We start from the raw sequence: 22,737 nt of genomic DNA on the forward strand, positions 1-22,737 counted from the left end.
AAAGGCATTTATTCCTCCAGCCCAAGCCCTGGGGCACTACCTTTCCCTATAGCTTCCCCCCACCCCAGAGTCCACAAATGTCCTCAGTCTGGGTCTAGCCTCAGTAGGGCAGCTCAGAGACAGTTCAACCAGAAGTCCTTCCAGAGTCCAGTTCCAAGGGTGGGACTGGCTGCAGGCTGACACTGGGTCCTCCCTTCACTGCAGCTTCTGGCAAGTGTGCCTCTCAGAGGGCCTGGGATTGTCCTTGTTCCCAGCCTCCTAGGGTGGGATGGAGACCGTCTCACTGAGAGCGGGAACTAGCAGCTTCAGACACAAGGTTTGGTCAAGAGATTTTTCATTCTCATCTCTTGGCAAGAGCCGAGTTTCCATCACTCACATGCTTGTTTTCCATCACTCACGTCCTTGCCCATTGGCTGGCATCTGGCTCATCGTGGATGTCCCGTGATAAGTCAGGGATATGACAACTGCCATTTATGAAACATTTCCATTTATCCTCCCATGGTAGGCTGGCATAGAGAGGAGGCCAAGAGAGGGATGGAGTCAAAAGAAAACAGCTTTTGACACCAGATTCATTTAATGTTGAGTCTGGCCTCTGCTACTTACAAGCTAGGGAGCTTGGGACAAGTCACCTTACCTTCCTGGAAACTTAAGTTTTCACATTCAAGAAATGGGAATGGAAATTCTTATCTGGAAGGCAACGCCACTGCTTTGCACAGTTCCAGGAGGCACCATTCACATGGTTGTCTGTGTGACTGGTACCACAAAGAACCCAACTCCACAGAATAAAGGTGAAGGATGCTTTGAGATTGCATATCCCTGAGTCTACAAATCTGCAAGTAAGAATAGCTATGACAGCTTCCAAATGTGGAACCAAGATGCTAACAGGGTTCTTGTGAATATCTGATATCATGCTGTGTAAATGGACTCAGGAACATGGGTGCACAGTAGGCAAGGCATTATTATGGGATAAGGAGGCAGTCCTTGGAGTAAACAGTGCCTGTTTCCCAGACAACCCCTGCAATGAGGGATGTCCCTGCCTAGCTCTGGCTCCTATGTGGACCAGGCCAGAGCAGATGAGGACCCACCTTCCAACAGCCCTGTTAGCAAGGCCTCAGCTTCCATATCCTACCAGGTATCCTCTTACTTCTCAGATTGGCCTCATGGTGACCAGAGAGGGCACTGGATACTCTGACAGTAGACTGGGAGAGTTATGGGGTTTCAATCTATTTGGGAGTTTGCTGTTGACTAGCCCAGAAATCCTGAATGGAATTTCTCCCCAGCCTTGTTTTCTAGGGTCTGCCCAAGGCAACTGACCCTATCTTTATTTCCCCTTGTAGAGTGCTTTCAAGTCAAGAAGCCCTTATTAAAAGCCTACCATATACTATGCTAGGCACAGTGGAGAGGGAAGTATTAAATACCAAGGTGGATAGACAGTCCTCAGCCCCAAAAAGCTCACAGAATTAGCTGAGGAGATGGAGTGCAGTCACTATGGAGTCCATGGTGTGTGTGTGTGTGTGTGTGTGTGTGTGTGTGTGTGTGTGTGTGTAGAATCGCCTTCACTTAACACTTGGACCCAAGGGAGCTCTCCTCCCTGAAAGCAAGGAATCAATAACTCCACTGCCCGCCTGTGGAATTCGGGCATTTCTTGTTTCTCCAGGTGAGGGTCCTGCCTGCCTAAAGCAGTTTCCTGCTGCCTCTCATGGCCCAGTTGCCTTTCCAACTGGCCCAGTGGCTGCAATTCTGCAGCTTCCAACACAGGAGTTAGTCAAGGGATCCCCTGTAGACTGGGGATAGAAGTTCACCTTTTCATTGCCCCTCACACCCTCCTCCTTCCCTCCACATCAACGATGCGCTCCTCTTCATTTGTTTGTTCAGTGAACTCTGAGGTATAGCAGACCCTCTGACTTGTCCACCTGATTGACTGGGAACCCCTAGCTCCTAGCTCAGAGCTGGTAAGGGCTCAATACTTATTAGTTAAGGGAGTGGATAGAAGAGCAAATCTTTTGGACAAACTTCATACTTTATTCTAGGAAAATGTTCAGATGTCCAGTGTTGTTCTCCAAAAGAAGTCACCATCACTACTCTTTACTTCCAGGGAACCCTACACCTGACCCCTTTATTTATTCATTCACTGGGGGATATTGACTGAGTAGTTCCTCTAAACTAGGCATTGGGCTTTGGAGATCCCCACATCTCCCACTTCAAACCCCAGGCCCTTCCTTCTCCCCATTGACACCACACAGCTTGCCCAGGACGCTTGTTCCTTCCTTGCTCCTCCTTTTCCCCAGGGGTCCCATATTCGGGCTTCTTTGACCCTGCCAAACCTGAATAGGAGTTGAGGGAGGGAGGGAGCAGGGCTCCCAGTCTCTAGCATCTGCCCTCAGCTCATCCTCCCCCCCTACTCCAGGGACAGTCCAGGCTGGCTCTGCCCAGAATCCCCAGCCACTGACCTCCTGGGACTGCCCTGAACCTTGTTGCCCCATCAGTCTCTGGGGCCCCCTGCCCATGGGTGTCCTACAGAGCCCACCCGGTACCCGGCCCCCAGCGCCCTGGCCCCTCAGCGCTGCCTGCGGCGGGAGCTGCCAGCTTTTTGGAATTCCTAATCGCTCTTGGCCCCGGTGATTGGCTGCTCAGCTCTGACCCCACTTGGGCTGCCGCCTGGTTGGATAAAAGGGGAATCTCCTTGGGGCTCCAGAGCATTAGACATCGCAGGGGGCACCTGGGACCAACTTCGTGAAGCGGGGAGCCAGCCGGGGGGGTGGAGGGAGCACAAGACTTGCGGCCTCGGCCCCTCCAAAGAGCCAAGAGATGACCGGGAAAGCGGGGGAAGCGCTGAGCAAGCCCAAAGCCGAGACAGTGGCCAAGAGTACCTCGGGGGGCGCCCCGGCCAGGTGCACCGGGTTTGGCATTCAGGAGATCCTGGGCTTGAACAAGGAGCCCCCCAGCTCCCACCCGCGTGCTACCCTCGACGGTCTGGCCCCCGGGCACTTGCTGGCTGCGCGCTCCGTGCTCAGCCCCGCAGGAGTGGGCGGCATGGGGCTACTGGGGCCCGGGGGGCTCCCCGGCTTCTACGCACAGCCCACCTTCCTGGAAGTGCTGTCCGACCCGCAGAGCGTCCACTTACAGCCGCTGGGCAGAGCGTCGGGGCCGCTGGACACCAGCCAGACGGCCAGCTCGGGTAGGTGAGGGTGAGGCTGTGTGGCTTGCCCGACTGGGGTGAGAACGGGGAACCCCACGCCGTCGGCTCTGGCTTGCATCGCCAGGCCTGTTCCTCCGGGTGCAGAAGTTGGTGCCAGGCCGAAGGGTCGCAGCGCGGGCCTGGGGTCGGCGCGCCCTGGGCTGGGGGCCCGGGAGGATGCTCCCAGCGGTGGCCGGCTTTGGGCCCCCGCATTTCCGGCAGCCAAGCTGTCCTGTCTGCGCGTCGAACCCGGTTCTGCGGCAGCGCCCGGTTGGGGCCCCACTGGAAAAGGGGCTTAGAGTGTCGGAGCCCGTGGGGCAGGCCGGGAGTCCCCCTTCTCTGCTCCACTTGGGCCGCGGCCTTTCAGAGGAACCACGCTCCTACAGCCCGATTTCGTTCCGGGCGTAAGCGCCCGGGGAAGCAGATGCCAGCTTCGGGCCCCAGCCCTATGTCCAAAGTTGTCTTGCCCTGCTTCCTTCTCTCCGTTCCAACCACCCATCCCGCGCTGGTCAGCTTCAGGACCATCTGGCCACCGCGGCAGCCCAAGCGGTCGGCATCCGCGATCCCACCTGAGCGCCACCGTATCCGGGATCCCGACCCTCTCGGACTGGGGGGCCACCGAACCTCCGGGCCGCTTTCCCGGCCGCACCTCTCCGTCGGCTCGGCCCTCCGCCTCTGGTTCGCGCTCTTCGATTCCCCCGATTTTCCGCTCTCGTTTTGTTTATTTATTTTTATTAATATCTGGAGGGGCAACGAAAAGTGGCGCGCCGCAGTCTCTCCAGTCCCGAGCGGGGCCGCACGGTGCGGGCAGTGTAAAGGAGGCTGTGCCTGGGGAGCCCTTCGCTCTTCCCGGAGTCCAGCTCTCCGCGCCCCGGGCTCCGCTCCGAGGGGATGGGGGGCCACCTTCTGCACCCCGGCGCTGGGGCTGCAAGCGCAGGGGAGGGCGCCGAGCCCCGAGCACCGCCGGAGGGGGACCCTGCGACCCGGGAGGCTGTCTCGCTCCCCCGCCGTCCGCGTCCCAGGCGTGTCGGGGCCTTTGCTTCTCTTACAACGAAATCCGTCCACCACCTCCGGATTCCGGCGCCGGCCTGGGTAGAAACGGTCGCGGCTTAGGGATGGGGTCGCCCTCGCCGAGGGCTTCCCGGGGAGACCGAGCAGGCCGGGAGGCTCCCCGAGGCCGCTGGGTGTGGGGCCCTCGCAGGGCTTCAGGAGACTGATGCGCCCGGGTGCTGCCGTGCGCGCCCCCTACTCCATTCTGCCGCCTGTGCCTCCGCCCGCTTTTCAGATTCTGAAGATGTTTCCTCCAGCGACCGAAAAATGTCCAAATCGGCTTTGAACCAGACCAAGAAACGGAAGAAGCGGCGACACAGGTAAGGCCCCTGCAGCGCTTTCTGTCACCTTCGTGCTCACCCATCCCCTGCGGTCCCCAGTTCGGGGGATCGGGTCTCTCGGACCCGCATCTCGCCGGCTGTAGATCTGAGGTCCGCGGCTGTGCCGGGACGGGGAGGTCGGACCGGGAGACCAGGCGTGGTTTGGGGACATCCTCCCGGGGCCCTGGCGTCCGGCCAGGCCGGGTGAGGATTAGGAGAGGCCGCCGAGGAAGCCGCACGTTTCAGGCTTTTCTCCTGCTTCTCCGGGAGAAAGGAGAGGCCTCAAAATAGGGCCAAACCCTACCCATAGAGGGGCTGGAGACACCCATATGTCATCCCCGCCTCGGGCACATTCGGAGAGTCGCTCACACCCCTGGGCGGGCAGGTCGGCTCTCACCTCCTGCCGCAGCCGGTTCCTCTGCCCGCTGCCGGGTCCCCCATTACTCCCCGCTGTCGCTGTCAGCGCCGCCAACCCCCTGTCTTTCTGCTCCCATCGTTGACCAGATCTTGAGCGTGATATCCGCATGGATGGCAAATTTGCTTTTGGCGTCTGCTCCGCTGTGATCCCTAAGCCTCAGTTTCCATGTCTGTAAAATGGGGAGGGAGGAGTGTGTGGACTGGATGTCCCCACCAGCCCTGGCTGGAGTGGAGTGGGCTGCAGCATACAGACTAAAAAGAGAGAGGTTATTTGGCTTTGTTTTCCTTTAAATATTTTAAAAACAGACATCACTGGCACAAACTTAAAATTCAGTCCTGCAAAATAATGCCCCTGCCTGAGACCCGTATTCTCTTCCGTGGCCCACATCTCCGCTACCATTTCCTTGTGTAAATTTATCAGGAGGGTTTCAAGAAATAAAGGCGTGAGAAACAAAAATCGATCTGACTTTCTGCGGGTGCTGCTTGCAGGCGCTGCCCTGCGCTCACCCTGGCTCTGTTTTCCCGATTCTCTTTCTGTCCCAGTGCAGGTGGGCTCCCCTCAAGGGTCCCCTCCCGCCCTATGGACATTTCCCCCTGGGGTGCTCTCCTCCCCACCCCACCTCACCCTCTTCTCCCCAATGTGTTCTCATCCTCTTTGCATACTGTCTCTGGGTGCCTGTGTGCGTTTCTCTCTTCCTTCACCCCCGGAAGTGACCCCACATTTTAAATTGGCTCTTCCTGACTTCTCAGACCCCTACAGATTTCGAGTTGAATGTGGCTGAACTTTGACTTAGTTTCTTGGTGACCTCGGTTTGTTCCTTTCAGGCAGCTGTTTGTTTTTGTTTTCTTGTGTTTTATTGTGAGCGGAAACGTTTTAAGTCCTGATCCTGGGTCATTATTTTATATTCATCGGTTCAACAAATATTCATTAAAACACCTCCTATGCACCCAACTCAGGCTGGTCCCAGGCTAGCAGGTTGGGGTGGGGTGGGGGGGTGTCAGTATTCCTTGTCTGCCTTGGGCTGCCAGAGGGGACCTCCAGCAAGGACTGGGAGGGCAGGTGGGAGTCGGGCTGACCGGCTTCTGTGCTGCTGCCTGAATTGGGCTGGTGGAGGGATTCTCCGAGCAAGGAGAGCAAAGACAGTGTTTCTGCGCAGGGGCATCTCCTTGTGTGGCACTTGGAGCTGGCTGACACACAGCCCAAAGTTCATGCTTAAGGTTCTTGACCCTCTGTCCTCACTTGATACCCTCTCCACTGGGGAAAACTTTGGGTGCTTCTGAGGGGTCTCCTAGGAGACAGGACAACTGGTCAACTGCACTAGGTTTCAGGCTATTTCTAATATGTGAGGGGAACAGATTATTGAAGACAGGAGAACGGCTGGTGCCATGTTTAATTAGTAAAAAAAAAAAAAAAAAATCTGAGCATCTCTCATTTGGGAAGTTCACCTAAGAAACCTTGGAATCTGGTGATGAGAGATGAACATCCCTTTATCTCCCAGAAACGCAGGGGGCTCGGAGGGGTTAGAGAGGGGAGTGGGGATGGAGTCTCTCCGATTTTCCTCTTCTTTCTACCTGTAAGGCTCAGACTGGTTACGGTGGGAAACTGAAAGGTCTGGTGTGTGTGCGTTCAGTTACTTCAGTCGTGTCTGACTCTTTGCGACCCCCATGGACTGAGTCCGCCAGATTCTTCTGTTCATGGGATTTTCCAGGCAAGTCTGGGGATCTGAGGCATCATTTCATTTCATTTCGTTTCTTAATTCCTCTCTCTTTCTTTGTTTTTGTTTTGTTCTTTCTTTCTTTCTTTTTTTTTTGAATGAGAGCTCTCCCAAGCAGAGTCTGGCACTTGAACCACTGAATGATCTGCCTTCATCTTTCTTCTTTGGCTTTGGCCAGGCCACAATAGCTGTGGGTCTCATTTTTCCTAGTTTTGAAGAAGATGTACACGTATTGTTTGTTTATTTTGACTGTCTGTTCAGGGGCCCTTTCAGTAAGTGGCAGGAGAGAAATAGAAAGCAGCAGATCTTCAAAATTCTGAAGAATTAACTTTCTGTATACATAAGCATTCCATTCCCCCCAAGAGAATAGGAGCAATGATTTAGAATCAAACCAGTCATTTTCCATAAAGAACAGAATCTTTCTCTCTCACACATGCCCTGTATCATCCTCCAGGAGGCCAAAGCCAACACAGGCAGAAGGAATACATGGGGTTTCCATCTGTACTTTTTCCTCGGGCTGGGTGACAGCAAGGGCTGCAGTGAGGGATTTTAACCTCCCCTTGTGCTGGTCCCAGGGTTCAAATCCCAGAGGCTCTACTTCAACCGTTGTAGAAGCTGAGTCTGTAAAATCGGGGCCGTATTACACCCCAGCTTGTTGAGGAAGGTGCAAGATAAAGGTCGCCTAGAACTTGGTAAATTCAGGTCTGAAAAGAGAAGAATTTATGTTGGTAAGGGGGTGTGTAGTGTATTTATTTGAGAAAGGGGGATTACGAACCCCCTAAATATTGGAGGTGGAAAACTGTCTTGTGTTGGAGCATATCCATTTGCTAGCGGAGAGGATGTAGCTTTTAGTGGACTCTTAAAGCACTTTATGTTAATAACTCAAAATAGGTTGATGTAAACTGTTCTGGGGGGTTGGGGGCTGTGTCGGTAGTCTTTCTTGGGATGGCCTGAGTGAACTGCCCCTAAATGGGGCTCCCGCTGGGTGAGTGGCTGCACTCGGGTGTGGTGGGATGGTGGGAAGGTGGCCCTTGACTTCGGAGCACCAGAAAGGACAGAGCACCCCCACTTTCCCCCCTCCCTGCCCCCAAGACTCTGAGGGCAGCTCTCAGGAGCCGGTGAGGAGGGTGAGGTGAGGGGCCGGGAGGTTCGGCTAGTTCTCCACTGTAGAAACCCTGGGGTGGCTGCTGCATTTGACCTTCTGCTGAGTCTTCGAACTCTTGAGTACAATTTAAAAGATCAACTCTCCGGTCTGTGAGGGGAGCCTGGGGCGGCAGGTCCTGCCTGGGGCTGAGGCACTTATTTACCTGGTGAGGCCTTTGTTCCGTGCCTGGGAGGAGGAATAGGGCCTTTCTGCAGTTTCCTAAAATTTATGCCTTAACACCCTTCCTCCAAAGCACTTTCAGGAAGATTCCCAGTATGAAATGTCCCTGAGGGCTGAAATAGCGCCCCAACCACTAGAAGGGAGTGTGGGCCCTCAAACTGGAATGAAGACGAGTCCAGAGGTTGTGCAGGGATGGGGGCAGGAGAGAGGGGTTGCATTCGATTGCACTGGCCCAGGCTGGGTTTGGGGGCTGTTTAGGAGCCACAGGGGAGGGCTATTGTGTCTTCTCTGGGACAAACTCTTTCCATTTTCGGGGTCCTGACTGTCTGGCTTTGCTCCCCTCAGGACAATCTTTACCTCCTACCAGCTAGAGGAGCTGGAGAAGGCATTCAATGAAGCCCACTACCCTGACGTCTATGCCCGGGAGATGCTGGCCATGAAAACGGAGCTGCCTGAAGACAGGATACAGGTAAAACAGCCCTGAGTCCCTCTCTCATACTTTCTTCACTGCCCCGGGCTCCCACACACCCCTCTCTCACCCCCCTGCTGCTTGTCTGTAATCACCTCCTCAGGCAACAGTTCATTTAAGCAGATATTAGCTGAATACCTACCATGTGAGATGGGAGCTGCTGGAAGGATGGGAGACTTGGCAGACAGGACGCGGCCTGTGGCTGCAGACTGTGGCCTTCCTGAGGAGTGTGGCAGACCGTGAGGGGGCATTTGTGGTTGCAGATGGAGGTCTGGGTGGGCCTAGGGTTCTGAGCAGGTGTCTCCCGGGCCTGGGTGCCTGGGGGTGGAGGGGAGCTGCCTCCCCCATGAGGAAGACCTGGCCCCCTGCCTTCCCACCTACTCCCCACCGCCTCCGTCTACCTGAGGCTCCTTACTTCTCACAACCCAGCAGCTGGTCCTGCCCAGGGCTTCTGCTCCTGGGCGTCTCTTGGACCAGCCGTTCCTCTTACCTCCTTACCAGATAGTTTTGTGGAGAGCCAGCCCTGGCTGGTTGGGGCTATCCTCAGCTTTGCTGGGCGCCAGGCCTCCTTTTAGCCGCAACAGGATCCTCCCAAGTCCAGGACTCCCCTCTGCGGACAGGAATGGGTTGCTTAATCATTTCTCCAGGAGGAAATGCAGTCTGGTGATTCTTCAGACAGGGCCTCCATGAGGAGGAAGCAGGGCTGGGGTGGAAGAACACTTCCAGAAGATTTGAGGTTGCCGTAGCTGATTCAAGACCTTGAACCAGAGCTGCTTCTGTCGGGACACCTGAGTGGCCCAGAGTAGTTGACCTGCCAAGGCTGGGAAAGGCAGAGAGGGTCCCGACTTCCTGAAACCCTTCTGCTCTGAATTTCCTCCTTCTTTGTGTCTCCAGGTGTGATGTATGTTGGGGGGTGGGGGGGGGGAGGAGTGGGGAGGGGACAAGTCCAGTGAAGGAACCAAATAAGGTGCGTAGGTTCTTTGCACTCGCTCACTGGAGAATCAGAGAATGGGGAATGCGGCGAGAGCAGCTTTTCCAGAAGAGCCTTCCTCTCCCCTGGAAGTCTGTTGGGAATTTCAGCCAATGGCTTTAGATAGTGACACTAACAATAAGCTCAATTATACATAAGCAGATTATCAGTTTGGTGCATTATCCATGGTGGCCTGGATCCGTCATCCCCACCCAACTAAGTTCCAGTGGGGAAAGGCTGGATGTTGATTCTGAATCGTGTGTGTGTGTGTGTGTGTGTGTGTGTGTGTGTGTGTGTGTGTAAGCCAAGACCCAATCCAATTCACGTGTGGTGGAAACCCCTACCTGGCCTTCATTAGGGTAGAGCTGGTCCTTACAAGCAGCCAGGGTTGGTGAGGTTGCCAGACTTCCCCTTTGGTTGGCCGCACATTTGCACTGTTGACCAGTAAAGTGGAACAGCTCCGTCTCTTGCAGTGGGTTGTCCTAAAATCTGTTTGGCCATGGTGGTGGTAGCGGTGGGTGGGAGGGTCCAAAGGCTGTGAGGAGAGCTTGCCCTCAGCTGTAACTGCATTGCTATAAACGCTCAGCCTGCAGACTCTAGACTTCTTAAAATTGTCTGAGGGGTTGTCTACAGGTTGGTGTCTGAAATCACCAGCACCAGCATGGAGGAGACAAGGGTGTGGAGTACATTGATCTCCTGGACTGCAAGGACTGACCGTGGAATCTGTGGCTATGGGTGAACCAAGGCAAGGGTCTCTGTAACTCTTCCAGCACTGCCTAGTTCTTCAGCTAAATGCTGCCCGCAGAAGGTGTGGGTTATCAAATGGCCCGTCCCCAAATATTTTGAAGCTTCCCAGGTGGCCTTAGTGGTAAAAGACCCTGCCTGTCAATGCAGGAGACTAAGAAACACGACACAGATTTGATCCCTGGGTCGGGAAGATCCCCTGGAGAAGGGCACAGCAACCCACTCCAGTATTCTTGCCAGGAGAATCCCAGGGGCAGAGGAGCCTGGCGGGCTACAGTCCATAGAATTACAAAGAGTCAGACATGACTGAAGCGACATAGCACACATGTCCAACCAAATGCTTTACCAGCTGACCTGGGAAAGGTCTTCACGTCTATTAGTGATGATTATCTGTCAAAGCTCCAACCCACAGAGCAATTCCCATGTGTCTGGTGTCCTAACTATGGGTCGTGCACAGGAGAGGCAGGGTGGTGCAGTGGTTAGGGATTCTCACTCTGGAGTTGGACCATCCTGGCCTCACCAGGTACCAGCTGAATGACTGTGGACAGGTCACACTTCACCAGCCTGGGCCTCCATTGCGCATCTGTAAAATGGGCATGACAAAAAAAAATTGGGCATGACAGTGGCAGTTGCAGCTGTGATGAAGTTGTGTGTGTCTTGTTTACCAGCGGGCCCAGCGTGGGGCCCAGCTCTTACCTGGGGCTGACCATTCCACCAACGGATGCACTTTGTGGTTGTTGTTGTTTAGATGTACTTTGTTGTTGTTGTTTAGTCTCGTCTGAATCTTTTGTGATCCTATGGACTGAAGCATGCCAGGCTCCCCTGTCCTCCACTAATTCTTGGAGTTTGCTCAAATTCATGTCCGTTGAGTCAGTGATGCTATCTAACCATCTCATCCTCTGCCACCTTCTTCTCCTTTTGCCATGAAAAGAAGGAAGGGGGAAGTTATTAGAGGCTCCAAGTCTGAAGTTAGACATCCTCAGGTGGAATGGAAAGGTTAAGGGGCTGGATCTTCAGTCAAGGATCCAGATCTTAGTTCTGGCTCTGACACCCACCAGGTATGGCAGAAGCCAAGTCACTTCCCGTCGCTCATCTGTAAGAGAAAGAGGGGGAATCCCTCCCGGAGAGCCGTCTCCTCAGGGTCACCTCTCTCATTCCGACTCTGGGCTGCCACTGGTGGAATGGTCAGCCCCAGGTGGGCAGCTGGGCCAATCCAAGGAAGCCCCTGGATGTGTCTGAGACCTACTGTCTAATGAGAACCCAGAGTAGACGTGAAAAGTCAGACATGCACTGTGCTTAGTCACTCAATCAAGTCCGACTCTTTGCAACTCCATGGACTGTAGCCCACTAGCCTCCTCTGTCCATGGGAATTCTCCAGGCAAGAATACTGGAGTGGGTTGTCAAGCCCTCCTCCAGGGGATCTTCCCAACCCAGGACTGAACTAGGGTCTACTGCACTGCAGGCACGTTCTTTACCAGCTGAGCCACCAGGGAAGCCCAAAGTCAGACATACCTACTTCTAATCTTTGTTTCACTGCCAGCAAGCCAAGCTCTAGGCCTCAGATTACTCATTTGTAAACTAATAATAATAAAAATTATCTAAAATTAACAAAAATATTGTTATTATTGGCAGTATTATTACATAGCATTATCCCAGATATTAAGTGATTTCCATGCCTTTTTTTATCCCTTCTTCACAATAACTAGATGAGGTAGATGCTATTCTTATCCCCTTATCTGGATGAGGTAACTGAGGAGCTGAGAGGTGAAGTAAGTGGTGGACTGGGATTTAAACCCAGTACCACTCAAGTACTATCTCAAGAGAGCAAATGAAGGTAAAGGGAGCGCTTATCTACAGAAACTGGAATAATTAACGCCAATCGCAGTGATGAGGGGTCAGCCCCCTTAATGGTGGCTGATTTCCTCGATCTTTATGCTTTGAGGGCAAGCACTTCCCCCCCTACATCTCTCTAAGTTGGGGTGAAGGGATAAGTTGCACTGTTAGGGGAAGAAGAGATTTCTAGCCTTCATTTCAGTTCAGTTCAGTTCAGTAACGCAGTTGTGTCCGACTCTTTGCAACCCCATGGACTGCAGCACACCAGGCCTCACTATCCATCACCAACTCCCAGAGTTCACCCAAACCCATGTCCATTGAGTCGGTGATGCCATCCAACCATCTCATCCTCTGTTGTCCCCTTCTCCTCCCACCTTCAATCTTTCCCAGCATCAGGGTCTTTTCAAATGAGTCAGTTCTTCGCACCAGGTGGCCAACATATTGGAGTCTGGGCTTCAGCAGCAGTCTTTCCAATGAATATTCAGGACTGATTTCCTTTAGGATGGACTTTGTATCAGATTCCCTGGTCGCTCAGATGGTAAAGCGATAAAGCGTCTGCCCACAATGCGGGAGACCTGGGTTCAGTCCCCGGGTTGAGAAGATCCCCTGGAGAAGGAAATAGCAACCCACTCCAGTACTCTTGCCTAGAAAATTCCATGGATGGAGGAGGCTGGTGGGCTACAGTCCATGGGGTCGCAAAGAGTCCAAAGAGTTGGACACGACTGAGCGACTTCATTTTCACTTTTCACTTTCATATCAGAGCCAGACACAAAGTCCTTTCTGTGTCTCTTGAGAAATGCTAGGATGTGGCATTCTGGAAGCCCCCGCCAGATGTCAGCCCTGGGGAAGAGGAAATGGTTTCCAGACTGAGTTTATTTCCTCTGTGGGTCATTCATTCTCAGTATTTTGATACATTCACTTACGTGTTTACTGTATTTTTTTCTGACAGAAGTTATACTTATTTAGAATGCCTACATTACAGATGTGCAAGTGAACAGAGTCATCTCACTTCTACTCTTAGCAACCTGGTATGTTCGGAAGGATGAGGTTTGGATTCTCTGATTAGCGCTGTTCCATTCTGTCTCTTTTAACATGGTCCCTGCCCAAGGGTGGGGAAAAAAATTTTAGGGGGTTACATCCCAGAAGTTAAAAGATAACTACATGGATGGGAAAAGACTGCAGTGTGTCTCAGCCTGGGAAATGGATTAGAAACACAGGGCAGCTTTCAATTGATTGATTGCTTTTTTTTAACTTTATTTTTTAATTTTTTTAAAACTTTTGGCTGTGCTGGGTTTTTGTTGAGGCATGCAGGCCCTTCAGGGCTTCCATGGTGGCTCAGCATTAAAGAATCTGCCTGCAATGCAGGAGATGCAGGAGACTTGGGTTCGATTCCTGGTTGGGGAAGATCCTTGGGAGGAGGGCATGACAACCACTCCAGTATTCATGCCCGGAGAATCCCATGGACAGAGGAGCCTGGTGGGCTACAGTCCATGGGGTTGCAAAGAGCCGGATACAACTGAAGTGACTAAGCATGCAGGCTCTTCGAGGGCTTACCCTGAGGCATGTGGGATCTTAGTTCCCCAATCATCCCTTGCACTGGAAGGCAGATTCTTAACTACTGAACCATTCGGCAATCCCCAGGGCAGCTTTTAAAAATTACTCATGCCAGAGACTTCCCTGATGGTCCGGTGGCTAAGACTCTGTTCTCCCAAAGCAGGAGGCCCAGGTGCGATTCCTGGCCAGGGAGCTAGACCCCACATGCTGCCACTAAGAACTTGGTGCAGCCAAATAAATAAATAAATATTTAAAGTAAAATGAAATTACTGTGCTGGCCTCCCACACCTAGCAACACTTATTTAATTGGTTTGGTGTGAAGCTATGACATCTATGTTTTGTTTTTTTTATTTCGGGGTACACTGGGTCTTCATTGCTGCACAAGGGCTGTCTCTAGTTGTGAGAAGCGGTGGCTACTCTTTTTTCCCCCTCAAAGTTCTCAAATGCCTTTATTTTGAGAAATTAAAAAACTGAAAATATAACTTCAAGATTTCTAGACTATTGTATTTCCTTTTTAAAAATGTACTTTTGTTTCATTGTGCTTTACAATACTGTGTTGGTTTCTGCCATACATCAATATGAATCAGCCATAGGTATACATACATCCCCTCCCCGTTGAATTTCTCTCCCACCTCCCACCCCATCCCACCCCTCCAGGGACTAGTCTTAAGTTGCCGTGAGCAGGTTTCCCATTTCAGGGGGCTTGTTGTGGAATACAGGCTCTAGGGCGCAAGGGTTTCGGTTCTTGCAGCATGTGGTCAGCAGCTGTGGTGCACGGGCGTAGTTGCTCCGCAGCATGTGGGATCTTCCTGGACCAGGGATGGAACCCGTGTTCCCTGCATTGGCAGGTGGATTCTTAACCACTGGACCACCAGGGAAGCCCTATCTGTTTGTTTTTAAAGCTCTCCAGGTGACTGTTATGTAGCCAGAGTAAAAATGCTGGGACAGAGGCTCAGGAAAAGTGTCTCTGTTTTAAGTGAGTTAATATGAATGGAAGAAAGTGGAGTAATAGGTGACACAGTGGAATGACCTGTCCGGGAATTCAGGGACGGATGCTCCCTGGGCCTGCCAGGAAACATAGGCAGAGCTGCCCTCTAGTGGACCTCAGAGGCTATAGCAAGGCCAAGCTTCTCTGAGCCTTGAAGCTGGGACTGGAAAGGGTGTGCTGAAATATGTTGTCAGAAGTGCTGAGTACGTGTGGAGTGCGAGGTCGTTAAATCATGCCAGCAACTAGCCCAGATTAATCAGCTTCCAGTCAGAGGAGAGGAGAGAAGGTAGGTGAATGTGTTGAAAACTGCCACGGGCCGAAGAAGCAGGGCCTGATAGCCTAGGGCAAGACGGGAGGGCAGGGCCCTAGGGGCCAGAATGTGCAGAATATCTGTTATGCATGGTGTCTCCTTTAGGGGGCGACCCTGGAGGGACCTCAGAGGGAAGAGGCCTGGGCATGTCATCATGTGGGGCTAGAAGGCTGGGAGCTTGCAAGGACAAGAGACGCCCTGGTTACCCACAAAGGGGACAGAGAGCTGAGAGCCTGGCTGGCTTGAAGCGTGCCCTGGACCAGAAGAGCATCCCTCTGGCAAGAAGCTCTTTCATGGATCCGGTCCACCTGTGAAGGCATGAGCTCTTGGGCCCCTCTCTGCAGGGTGTGGAGGCACCAGCTGTCAACAGCCAGAGGCCTCCTCCCTGGGCGCTGTGAGCGCTGCCAGGGCCCCACCTGTGGGAGGAAGTGCACCAGGAAACCCGGGCTCTTCCTTGAGCTGGAAGATCTTCCCCGCTCTCCCTTGCCTGGGACTCCAAAGTTGGTGACCCTTGGTGTCCCTTGTGAGGCCCTGCTCAGGCACTCGGAGGCCTGGAAGAGGAAGGCAGGGCTCTGGTCCTCGCTGGGGTCTGCACGCCGGTCCTCCTGAAGAATTCCGACCCGACTTTCTTGGGCGTGGAGCAGCAGCTTCTAGAAAGTGTGCAGTCTGGAAAGTAAGAGAGGAATTGAAGGAGTACGGTGGGTTTGCCAGAGTTAGGGGACCAAGCAGGAAACGGGGCCTGAATGAACGAAACTCAAAGGTGGGAGGTGGGAGGACCCGGCTTTACGTGAAGAGTGTCAACGAGCATTTGCTCATTTGTCCGTAGAATTCATCCAGCACCAGGCCAATGTTTTCCAGTACTTACAACATGCTGGGCATTTCCCATGAACTATTCTATAGAATTTTTACAACAAATCTGCAAGGAAGTGGTATCATAGGGCAGATGAAGAAGAAGCTCAGAAAGGTTAAGAACCGTGTCCAAGTTCACAAAGGCAGTTGGAGGCAGAACAGGATTCTCTAATCCAGGTCTTTTAGCTTCCTCTCATAGCCAACAGCATAGGTGGTCTCTTACATTTGAGCCTCTGGGGTCTGGGGTACATTAGAAATGCAGGGAGTGTTGCAGGGGGCATCTGTTTGGCTCCTAGAGGGGAAGTCTAGTCTAGCGTTAATCACTCAGTCAAGTCTGACTCTTTGCAACCCCATGGACTGTAGCCCGCCTCCTCTGTCCATGGGATTCTCCAGGCAAGAATACTGGAGTGAATTCTCCAGGGGATCTTCCCAACACAGGGATCGAACCAGTGTCTCCTGCATTGCAGGCAGATTCTTCACTGTCTGAGCCACCAGGGAAGCCCCTAGAGGGGAAACTAGAGACTATCTGTATTAAAATCTTACAGCCTGGAGGTTAGTTCTGTACCCCCCACTGCACCTCCCGGGGTGGTTGTTATTATTATTTGTCAGTCTGGCCTTGCTGCAGGGCATGTGGAAGAGGCCAGAGGAGCAAGTAATGCCACTAAAGAACCTGCTCCCTGCACAGACTCCCACTGACTTTCTGTGCCTCCACTGAAATAATAATGAAAGTGAAACTTGCGTCTGACTCTTTTCAACCCTATGGACTATACAGCTCATAGAATTCTTCAGGCCAGAATACTGGAGTGGGTAGCCTTTCCCTTTTCCAGGGGAATCTTCCAAACCCAGGGATCGAACCCAGGCCTCCCACATTGCAGACAAATTCTTCACTGGCTGAGCCACAAGGGAAGCCCAAGAACACTGGAGTGGGTAGCCTATCCCTTCTCCAGCGGATCTTCCTGACCCAGGAATTGAATTGGGGTCTCCTGCATTGCAGGTGGACTCTTTACCAACTGAACTATCAGGGAGACCAGAAGTAATAATAAGTAGCATCTACTGATGCTAGGATGAGATGAGATGAGGATGAGATGGTTGGATGGCATCACCAACTCAATGGACATGAGTCTGAGCAAGCTCCAGGAGTTGGTGATGGAGAGGGAAGCCTGGCATGCTGCAGTCCATGGGGTCACAAAGAGTTGGACAGGACTGAACAACTGAACTAAGCATCTATTGAGCACCTTCTATGGGACAAACACTGGTTTTAGGCACCCTCACTTATTTCATTAATCCCCAGAACAACCCAGAAAAGTAGATATTCTTATTTTACGCTTAAAGAGACTAAAACTGAGAGAAGGCAAGTAACTTGCCCGAGATGACTTAGCAATTTTTGTTGCAGTTGGGAATTCCAGTTCAGGACTACTTTCAGTGCTTCTGGCAAATGTTAAAGTTCTGCCCACATACTGGTTGCTTCCCGGAAAGAAAGAGAAAGGCAGATATGAAGAGTGGTTAGGGTTAATTCTAATTCTTTGTCCACTTCCCTCCAAGGCACCAATGCCACAGCTTCTCTGCCAACTGTCCTAAAGAGAAATTGTTTTGGCTGTCCAGGTTTCTTCCATAAATTGGAGCAGCATCTGGTATTCAAAGAGAGCCAGGCGTTTCAGGAACCCATAACCAAGGGTCCGAATGACTCCTGGATTGAACGACCAGCTGGCACCAACCCCCCTGGGAGTGTCTGTGGACAAAATCTGATCCACAGACCAGTTATTCATTTGTCCAAATCAGAAGACTGGGGAAAATTGTTCTGTTTACAGGTCTCAGAAATGATCTGAATCCCAAGTTGGCACCCCCTTCTTTAGTGTTCCAGTAAAGATGCTGTTTCCATCTGAGAGCCCTGCCCACCCCCACCTCCCCAAGCTCATGGGATCCTGGGGAAGCCAGGACAATGCATCTTTCCAGGCATCAACACTTGTGGGGGACGGGGGCACAGTGGAGGGGGGGCAGTTAATGAGCATCTCTGCCTTTGCTTTCTCCACAATCCCTTCTTCAGGATACCTGATTCTAAACTGTGCTGAAACACACTTCTTCTATCAGTTTGTCATCAAAACTCATTCTTGGCAAAAACCAGATGGGACTTCATGCTCTTTATTTGTCCCTCATGCATATATGTATGTTTTGCTGCAGAAATCAGAACTGATGGATTTGACTATGGGGAGGTGCTGCTGCTACAGAATGTTACATAACATGTAGTATATGCACCACATATTTTTTCTAAAATTCAAAGCATTCTGGAGTCTGGCCCCCCGTGGGTTCCAGCGGCCTTGTTGTTCTGTAATGCACTGTATTCAAGCAGGAAGTCATCTCCTGCCCAGGAGGCAGAGGGCTTACTTAAGATTCATCAAGATAGCCTTCTCAACCCTCTGTGGTCAGACTCGGAATTCCACATTGAAATTCCATCACCAAGGGGTTCACTCTTTGCTGTCTTCTCTGTCAGGTGGATGAAACCAGAAGCCACTTACACCTTTCTGTGGCTTAGCCCTTTTAGATGCTTCCCCTGTGCGAAAATGTAGCTTAAGACACGTGAGTACTTGTAGAGGACGACCCAGAGCTAAGGGGGAAGAGAGAACAGGACAGAGGACAGAGGTCTCAGACAAACCGCAGACCTTGGGTGTTGCAGGGGGCCAGCTGGACAGACAGGCAGGGCTGCTGGGGATAGATGTATACACGCAGAGCCAGGCCAGGCGGAGGGCCGAGTTCCTCCGAACTCCACTGCACACGGCTCTGCGCTCTAAACTTAGTGTCCAGAGCGCAGCCATCTAGTAGCCTTCCGGTCACATAACCCATTCCTTGGCCAGGTTCTCTCAGTGCGGTCTGGGTCCAGACCAGGGGTAGTGGGGTTGGGGGGAGGCCTTGCATCGGTTCCACAGCTTTCCAGGAGGTGCCAAACCCAGTTGTGCAAACGTGCGGCTCACCGGGGTCGACGTCACGGGGGTGGGGGGAGTGAGGAGGGGTCGTTTTCTAACAGGCGCGGGTCACTGTGGGGCTGGAGGGGCCGGGGGGCAGTCTGAGGCCGCATCTCTCCCATTGTCAGAAGTTCCTAGTTATTTGCAAATGAGGAAATGCCCAAACAGGGTACACCCAATCAGGGTCAACGTAAAGGTATGCACGGATGATGCGGTCTTTCCGCAAAGCGCCGGTGACGGCGGGGCTCTCTGAGGGCCGGTCTCGCGGGTGCGCGGCGCGGCGCGGCGGGGCGCCCCCTTTGCTGGATGCGGGCCTCCGGGAGCCGCCGGGACGCTCACTCCGCCACCTGGCGGCGGCGGCGGCGGGACCCGCAGGGGCGCACGGAGTCCGCGCCCCGCCCCCCGCTCCCCACGCCCGCGCCCAGGCCTCCCCGCGGCCGAGGCAGCAAAGGGTTAAGCTGTCAGCGGCGCGATGTTAAACAGGTGTCAAAGGCGCCCCATATATCTGCAGATTGAAATCAAATTCTTCGCCGTATAAAAAGATAAATTACCCAGGCGCTGCCGCGCGTCCCACTCATCACGCCAGCGCCAGACGGCAAGCAATTTTTTTTTTTTAATGTGCTAACGACCTAATCAAGCAATCAAGTCGGAGAAGATTGCAGAGTGACCGGGGCAGCCATCTGCCGGCGAGCCCCGCATTCATTTCCCGCGCCCCCGCGCGTGGAGAGGGGGCCGGGAAGGGAGCTGCCGGGAGGGAGGGGGGGGGGGAAATCCTAAACAAATTAACACCCAATTTTCCCCATCTAATTAGTTAAATGAGGAGTGTTTGGGGTCCCCCGGGGAGGGGGAGCGGCTCGCGGCGCGGTTCGCGCTGCTCCCCAGCATTAATTAGTGCGGGTCAATGCCGCGGATCCCGGGAGAGCAGCCGCTTTAATTTCCCGTGATATTTCAGTGCCTGAGGCCCATCGATTCAAACAGAAATTAACTTATTTTTCAATCAGCCCAGGGCTGCCCCTGGGGGTGACTCTTCTTTTGCCGCCTCCTGAATAGAGCTGGAGCAATTTTTCATCAAAAGCTGAAACCTCCGCCGCCCGGGGGGCGGGGGGGCGGGGGCGTGGGCCCAGAGGGAGGGGCGGGGACCTGGTCCAGGCGAGGGAATGGAAATCGCCCAGGAAACTAATAGATTTTTCCGAACCCGCCTCTGCCCTCCCCTCCCCCCACCCCACCCTCTACTTCTGGGGGGCGTGGGCGTCTCACCAACCCCCTCCCCCACCAAAGGTCAGGGCCTGTGGAGCGGCTGTGAGGGGAACACGAGGGGGCCACCGGGACCCCAGGTGCTTCCTGCGTCCACCCGTCTCCCACGGGCTGCTCACCAGCTTGAGGGACAGTGCAGCTGGCCCTGGCCCTGGCTCCTGTCAGCTGCCAGAAACGTCAGGAAAGCTGCTTGGGGGGACCAAGACATTCCCTCCTCCTCCAAGCATGGCCGGGACCTTGGGATTGTCTCCAAACACCCGGCTGGGGCGTTGCTGATAGATCCAGCGAACCCCATGCTCATCCCCACCCTGCAGCAGTCCACTTCGGGGCCAGAGAAGCGCCCCCTAGCGGTTATCGCCCACCCCGGTCTCCTAGGTCCCCACCTTTCACGTGCTCTACTCTTCACACACAAAGAATTTTATCTTCCCTCCCTGACTGAGGGATGGCTGCCCAGCTCCTCCAACTATCACTCAGGGTTAAAGTCCAAACCTGTGGAAAGTGGGTGAGCGGAGCCCCTGCAGGGCTTGCCCAGGACAGGGCAGAGAAGGGAGGCTGACTCAGGCCTCCTGGGTGTGTTTCCTGCTTGGGCTCTGGGTAGGTTCAGGCTTCCTGACACCTGGATGAAATGCCTTCTGCTGCCTGCGTCCACACTCCCCTCACCTGCCTGGGACTGCCCTAGCCTCTGGAGTTCTGGTGTGGAGGAAGAGCCTGAACCAAAGGCACTGCTAGTTCATCCCCTGAAAAGGACTCTTTCCCTCTACAAGTCAGAAAGGGATGCTGGAGGTGTGAACCCTTGTATGAGAGCTATGAGGCTCAGGTTTCTCCGCGGCAAACTGAGGACCACGTGGGAACTGCCCAGCTGCAAGACCCATCCCGGGAGGCATCCTATTGCATCACCCTAAACTGCTTTGATTGGGGAAAAAAAAATCATTTTGCCCATCATATTCTCGCAGAACTTGTATCTCACTCTGGACACCCTGAACCAAGAGGAACCCCGGGGGACCAGGGGTGGGTGAGCTTAAGTAAGGATGCCCTTACTTGCAGAAACCAAAGTCAACAGGGAATGGGGCCACTGGCAGTCAAAGAGGTGGGGGCCCTTAACTTCAGGCAGACACGGGGGGGGGGGGTTGGGGGGTGCTGACCTCTGCCTCATAGAGGACGCCCCTGACCTGTTCCTCTGCACTAGCAGGTCTGGTTCCAGAACCGCAGAGCCAAGTGGAGGAAGCGGGAAAAGTGCTGGGGCCGAAGCAGCGTCATGGCCGAGTATGGACTCTACGGGGCCATGGTGCGCCACTCCATTCCCTTGCCAGAGTCCATCCTCAAGTCCGCCAAGGACGGCATCATGGACTCCTGCGCCCCGTGGCTGCTGGGTAAGAGCCCGCACCCTCCCTGGGGTCCTGCCCCTGGGGCGAGGGGAGCGGGCTCCCGAGGAGGGGGACAAAGCCCTGAAGCAGGAATGCCTGGTGGCCACAACAGCCTGGCGGGAGAGAGGCCCTCGGAAGCTGGCCTCCCAGTCTCCCTTGGAGGGGGCTCCGAGGGCAGGCTGCACCCAGGGCTGGGTGTCTGTCCCTCTGTGCCTAGGACTCTCATTCTGCGGGTTCTGTTGCTCTGTGAGGAGGGGGTGGCTATTGCCCCAGGGGATGTATCCTCCTATTCCCTTGCCGGAGCTGGGGCTGTGGTGGATGAAGCAGCCGCTCTTGGGGGCTTGGGGGCCCCGAGGTCCCTTCGACCACCATTCTGGTTTTGCCCAAAGGACTTTTCCCCCCGTAAATCTCCCCACCTGCCACGGGGACCTGAACCAGTTTGTCTTGGGGTTCAGAGATCTGGAATCCCAGAGAGGGCGGAGGTAGAAAGTGCTGTGCTGGTGAAGGGACAGACAGGCTCCCCGGGGTGGGGGGTCCAGGAGCCCAGGGACGTGGCTTGGAGGAGCCCTCTGCCGGGCCTGGTGGTCCGCCGCAGCCTCCGCCCCCACCCCCTGGGACGCACGTGTCAGCGGTGTGTGTAGTAAGGCTTTCTGCTCGTCCTTAATTCTGGCCTCTCTCTATCTTTGCCGTTTTTTCAGTTCAAGATGGCTTTCCCAGGCGCTTTTCTAAACCCGAATACCAACAATTCTTTTTAGGGATGCACAAAAAGTCGCTGGAGGCGGCAGCCGAGTCAGGGAGGAAGCCCGAGGCGGAGCGCCAGGCGCTGCCCAAGCTCGACAAGACGGAGCCGGAGGAGCGGGGCTCCGAGCCCCCCGCTGCCATGTCGCAGGAGGAACTGAGGGAGAACAGCATCGCCGCGCTCCGCGCCAGAGCGCAGCAGCACAGCACCAAGGTGCTGGGGACTGTGTCCGGCCCCGACGGCCTGGCGCGCAGCGCCGACGAGCCCGAGCGAGAGGAGGCCGCGGACCCGGACAGGCCGGCGGAGAGGCGGAGTCCCGCGCGGCTCGAGGACGTGGCTTAGGCCGGGGTGCGCGCAGACGCCGGAGCCCCAGGACTCTGCTCTCCCGCGGGCCTGCGGTGTTGGGAGGTGCTCTCCCAGGCGAGGCCCCGGCCCCGCAGGCCCCCCGTGCACCCCACCCCCCGGGTGACTCCAGCTCGGTCGTGGCTGAGGCTTTGGGCCACGCTGAGACGTCCCTACCTAGTCCTGACCTGTACAGCACCTTCCTCATCCTCACACCCTGCCTCAGAAGCCTTCCCGCTGCCCCCGCCCACCCGCTCAGGCTACGTTCACTCAATTCTTCCGCTCCTCTCACGGTCTGAATCCCCCTCTGGTCTCTTGCTCCAAGGCGCCCTCCTTCCCAGCTCTGTACCCACCGGTGGA

General features: G+C 54.3%; 1 protein-coding gene across 1 annotated transcript; it reads left to right on the plus strand.

Moving 5' to 3' along the window:
- Nucleotides 1–2,808: 2,808 nt before the first annotated feature.
- On the plus strand, nucleotides 2,809–22,377 carry VSX2 (visual system homeobox 2). The gene is made up of 5 exons (XM_065941965.1): nucleotides 2,809–3,178; nucleotides 4,464–4,548; nucleotides 8,350–8,473; nucleotides 21,122–21,302; nucleotides 22,052–22,377. The coding sequence occupies exons 1-5, from the start codon at nucleotides 2,809–2,811 to the stop codon at nucleotides 22,375–22,377; spliced, it is 1,086 nt and encodes a 361-aa protein (XP_065798037.1).
- The last annotated feature ends 360 nt before the right edge of the window (nucleotides 22,378–22,737 follow it).

Source organism: Muntiacus reevesi, chromosome 7, assembly GCF_963930625.1.
Source record: "Muntiacus reevesi chromosome 7, mMunRee1.1, whole genome shotgun sequence".
NCBI lineage: Eukaryota > Metazoa > Chordata > Mammalia > Artiodactyla > Cervidae > Muntiacus > Muntiacus reevesi.

What these genes read in the sequence shown, in the direction of transcription:
- VSX2 (XM_065941965.1), top strand. Translation starts at nt 2,809, where the DNA reads ATGACCGGGAAAGCGGGGGAAGCGCTGAGCAAGCCCAAAGCCGAGACA. An exon ending in CGGAAGAAGCGGCGACACAG is followed by an intron (nt 4,549 to 8,349) that starts GTAAGGCCCCTG and finishes TGCTCCCCTCAG; the next exon opens with GACAATCTTTACCTCCTACC. An exon ending in CTGCGCCCCGTGGCTGCTGG is followed by an intron (nt 21,303 to 22,051) that starts GTAAGAGCCCGC and finishes AATTCTTTTTAG; the next exon opens with GGATGCACAAAAAGTCGCTG.